General features: G+C 41.8%; 1 protein-coding gene across 1 annotated transcript in view; it reads right to left on the bottom strand.

Annotated features, from left to right (window-relative positions):
• The window catches only part of LOC106522385 (protein-glutamine gamma-glutamyltransferase 5), a gene marked incomplete at its 5' end in the record, with an annotated part of 12,561 nt that overhangs the window by 5,680 nt on the left and 2,033 nt on the right, over positions 1-4,848 (bottom strand). Inside the window, 5 exon segments of the mRNA XM_014015367.1 lie at positions 3,756-3,812; positions 3,896-3,949; positions 4,058-4,294; positions 4,474-4,577; positions 4,675-4,810. Of these exon segments, the coding sequence (XP_013870821.1) occupies positions 3,756-3,812; positions 3,896-3,949; positions 4,058-4,294; positions 4,474-4,577; positions 4,675-4,810 (588 nt within the window).

Below are 4,848 nucleotides of genomic sequence, written 5' to 3'. Positions count from 1 at the left end.
GTGTGTAATATAAAAAAGTTTAGATTACTGATACCATATATATACGCGTGTGTATATTAAGAATACACCATTAGCACACATTTGCATTGAAACATTATTTACATTTTCTGCAGCCCTGAAAAGACAGATTTACAGAGAGTGACACTCATCTTTATAATGAAAACGTGTAAAGAAACAGTTGGGGTGGATAAAGGTTTTATAAGTCTATGTATAACTAAAGTCAACTAAAAGCCCTCGGATTGTTCTGCAAAAGGAGCGGGTAGGTCCTCAGAATCTCAGAAACCCCGTCTCCTCTCTATTTGGTGCGTTTACAGTTGATATTAATCAATATCCAATACCATTTTGATGTGACACTTGATATTTTTGATATAATTTCCTTATAAATACTTTCTAAAATCCTGCCAAATGTGGTAAAAAGCAGCCCAGATTTTAACAGCCCACCCAAAGCTGTTTTTTCCAGCCCAACGTGTTCAAAAGAAGCCCAATTGGGCAGAAACCCACCCAGTGTAACTCAGGCAGAGTACTTTGTAGAGTTTTGTCTGATTCTGGTCTTTTTATTTTTACTAAAGTTATTGTTTTGTTTTATTCCACCAGTGACAACAATGATTACCGGCCACCTCAACGGATCTGTCTCAAATGAAAGGCTGGACAAAGAAAAGATGGTGCTAAAATTAGGTGCCACACGTCTCCTGATGAGGAGGTTGGAATGTGGCACGGCAAAGATGAAGAGGACAGAAATCCGGACCCCATGAGGTTTACACCAGCAAGGGCACCTGGTCCCACATTTGATAAAACAGCAGCCTGGTCTCCACTCTGACTCGTCCAGCTGTTCTTCAGTGCATCCGCGGTACGGACGCTTATCACAAACACAAACGCTAATGCTGCCAAAAAGAAGGAAGCTGGACAAAAATTTCAATGGACATCTCTGACCGAGAGTGACTTTTACATCTTCTTGGCCATCATTGTCTTTACTGGCCTTGTAGGTGTCCGCCACAGATCTGATTCCTGGAAAAAAGACTGGCCGTACAACTTTCACTTCCCCCGAAAGAACATATCCAGAAACAGGTTTGAGGTCATCTTGTGGTCGTTGCACCTCAGCAACCCAAAAGACGACGTAGAGAACGATAAGAAGAAAGGCACACCAGAGCATGATCGGCTCTTCAAGATTRGGCCACTCTACGACCAGATTGTGACTGCCTGCAAAGCCAGTTTCCAACCTTACAAAAACATCTGTGTAGAGGAAAGGATAATGGGGTCCAGGGCTAAAACCAGCATGAAGCAGTACACGAAAGACAAGCCAGCGAAGTGGGGGTTCAAACTCTTTGTTCTGGCTGATTCTACAACAGGCTACACGTGGGACTTTTCTGTCTACACAGGGAAGAGTGGCTCCAGCAAAGACGAGAGCTCTTCTTCTTTTGAAGACCTCTTACCATTCTCCTTGCTTGGTGGGGGCTACAATTTATATGTAGACAATTGCGACACCAGCCCCGCCCTTTTTCGACATCTGTCCAAAAATCGCATTGGCTGCTGCGGGACCATTCGAAAAAACCAAACTGACTTCCCACGCACAGAGCAAAATGACTTCCCAGAGGAGGCTGGGCTGGGGGACGTGCGCTGGATTGGGCAAGACGAACCTTTGTTTGTGAAGTGGGTCGACACTCGGGAGGTGACGATGTGCTCCACGGTTCACAAGGCCTTCAGCGGGAAGACTGTGCAACGCAAAGTGAAGGAGGCGGGGGYGTGGAAGACGCTGGAGGTACCCGYCCCTGACGCCGTGTTGGACTATTGTCAAAACATGAGGGGTGTTGATTTATCCGATGCTCTCATCGGGTACTACTCTGTCCACCACAAGACAATGAAGTGGTACAAGACGTTTTTTTATCACTTCATGGACACCGCCATCGCCAATAGTTTCGTTTTGTACAAAGAGCTGTGCCAGACCCGGGCTGTTCCTGCGTACACCCAGAAGAAGTTCCAGAAGCATCTTGCCGCAGAGATGYTGGCGTTTGCTGACTCTGCACCACAGTCGCCCGCACCTGCGCCCACTCTCACCTGCATACCTCGGTACTACGGCAGTGACGCTTCGCAGTCCCAAAGGTATTGCAGGAGGTGCCAGGAGGCTGGCATCCCGAGGGTGAAAACCCCCATTTATTGTAGGTCCTGTAATGTCCCGCTGTGCCTCACGTCTAAGAAAAACTGTTTCGAGCAGTGGCACGACAACAACAAATCGGTGCTATAGACATGTAAATGTGAAGTTCTGTTAGTTGTGAGTTTAAGTTAGTACACTCCAGTTTGAGTCGAACAAAATTGTTTTATATGAAGGAGTTGGTATGTAAAAWTTTTTCAATAAGCTCAAAAACAAGCCTTTTTTGCAATAAAAAAGCCAAAATGTGACATTCTGTATCGAATAGGGATGTAAGAAAATATTGATAGACTGAAATATTGCTATATTTCATTTCCCGATTCTGTATCGATTCTCTAAAGCAGTGGTTCCCAACCTTTTTAGAGCCATTTCATCATACCACTAGTACCCCCTCTGTCTTGATGATTCTCCAAAACTATAATGTACTACAATTAAATGAAAGGTATTTATTTAACCCCCTATGATGTTTAATTTTCGGTAATGGAAGGTGCAGGAAGCAGCAGTGTTTAAGATACAGTACATTGTATTTTCCAAAATACATCAAGTACCCCAAATGAACAAATTTCGTGAGATTCCACATTTTATACAGTATTCCATTTTATGTCAGTTTTGTGATTCCGACTGCATTTTCAGCATTGCAGAAATCATAGGGCCCTACATATCTCAGTCCTATTTTTATTTATTTATTTTTTACACACCTGGGAAACTTTTCCACATCCCCCCCTGTAATATGCTAGTATACCCCAAGGGGTACATGCACCCCTGGTTGGGAATCACTGCTTTTCAACTTTTGACCCACAAAATAAAAGCAGCAAAGACATGTACTGTACCCCTAGCTGTTGTCTGTTGAACATTGTTTTCACGTCAAATGAACAAGAGCATAGTAATGTTATTTATTAGGCTATTTTTGTCTATTTTAAGTACACTAATCAATATTATTTTGTAACAACAAATGCAAAAAAAATTCTTATAGTGTAATTAATTCAAAAAATATTTTCAGGACTCCACCTTGATGTTTCAGGACTCCACTGTGGGTCCTGACCCCAACTTTGGGAACCACTGCTCTAAAGCACTGTATCGATTTTTAATTGAGGCTAAAGTGCCAGAGAATTTAACGGCTAGCTCAAACATTAGCATTGTGACTAATCATATAAAACAGATTTTTTTAGTAGAATTTTTTAGAGAAAAAATGGTGATTTATCATCTTGCTTACAGCATCGCGACGTATCGTATTGTGCGTGGCCTGTGTGTCATGTATCATGTCACCAAATCTTTGCCAATACACAGCCCTAATATCAACCTTTGCTGTTTTTACTTTAGCAGAATGAATCTGCACAGCTAATGTCCTTATGTAGATTTTCTGGAGTTTTTTTTTCTGCGTCCTAATTTCAAAGGTTTGCAGAAGATCATGTTTTATTCTCATTTTCTGTGAAACAATAACCTGAAGTGTTGCTTCACTTCCAGTGAGATCTCACAAATATCAGTTTGAAACCAAGATTAAAACCATAATTTCTGAGAAATACTTGATTTCACTTGTGCATGTTTTTTAAACAAGGATTTTTAGAGTACCCTCACATGGCCCAACAGGTTCCAATTGTATTTTTAATCTTACCAAATAAACTACTGGTATATCCTGAATGAGAGGGCCCAAACGAGTAAGGGAGTTCTCCTGGACAGAAATAAACAGATAAAGTTTAGAACAATAAAACTTATTAACAATAATGGAACAAAAACAAGCATGAGTTTCCTTACTTGGATAACAACTRATCAGTTGTTCGTATTGAAGTGTACTTGGGTCTTGTGGTCCTTGGGAAAAAGCAAACAAAACAAAAACATTGCACATGTTGAGAACACAARCGCATCATTATAAGTTATTTTAAAAAATGTAGATACTAGATTTGTTAGATGTGTTACTTTTTGGGTTCTTATAAGTCATGGTGAGATCCTGCGGACTGTTGGAGCCGATGCTTTTGGTGTAAATCAGCTTTCCCACACAATCAGTGTCCACCTTCTTTCCCACCACCGATCCGTTGCGTATAATGAAACGATGAACATCACCGTCGACAGCAGCGTAGAGAAATCTTGTGTCAWATGGCACACTGATGCAGTGTTTGATGGCAGCTACTGGGCACGGGCCACAGCGGAACAGCCCTAAGAGAATGATGGGCTCATGGTTATGATTAGAAAAAGGAGATTACTGATCCAGAATCATTGAGGAAACTCAATTTTCATCCAGCTTTTGATTTGCCCATTCATTTTTCTTGTAGTAATGTTCAAAAATTAAATAAAAATGCCTGAGCAGCGCTAACTTGAGACCTGTTAAAACCCACCTCCACTCCTCTCTTGTGGTGTTGGATCCACAACCTGCCAGCCATCAAACTCTTCACCGAGGTCTAATCTCTTCATCCAGCACTCCACCCACACATGGAAGTTCCTGTCAGGACACACGAGGACTCACATGCACAGACTGATGCGTAGACTTGCYRCTGATATGAATCTTCTAATTAATTRGTCYAAATAGCATCACCAACCAGATGCTGTCATCTGACAGGCCAAACTTTTCTCCACTGGTCGTGTAATACTCCTCKATGGTGGTGTTGCCGTCACTGTCGTGGGCGGCGTTGAAAACTGTCACCACTCTGGAGGGAATCCCTAGAACTCTAAGAACTGGGGAAAATTCATTTAAAATACTATATATATTATAT

Source organism: Austrofundulus limnaeus, unplaced genomic scaffold (genome assembly GCF_001266775.1).
Source record: "Austrofundulus limnaeus strain Quisiro unplaced genomic scaffold, Austrofundulus_limnaeus-1.0 Scaffold128, whole genome shotgun sequence".
In the NCBI taxonomy this organism is placed as follows: Eukaryota; Metazoa; Chordata; class Actinopteri; order Cyprinodontiformes; family Rivulidae; genus Austrofundulus; species Austrofundulus limnaeus.
Note: the sequence above shows the minus strand (reverse complement) of the source record. Positions and strands in the feature narration are given on the sequence as shown.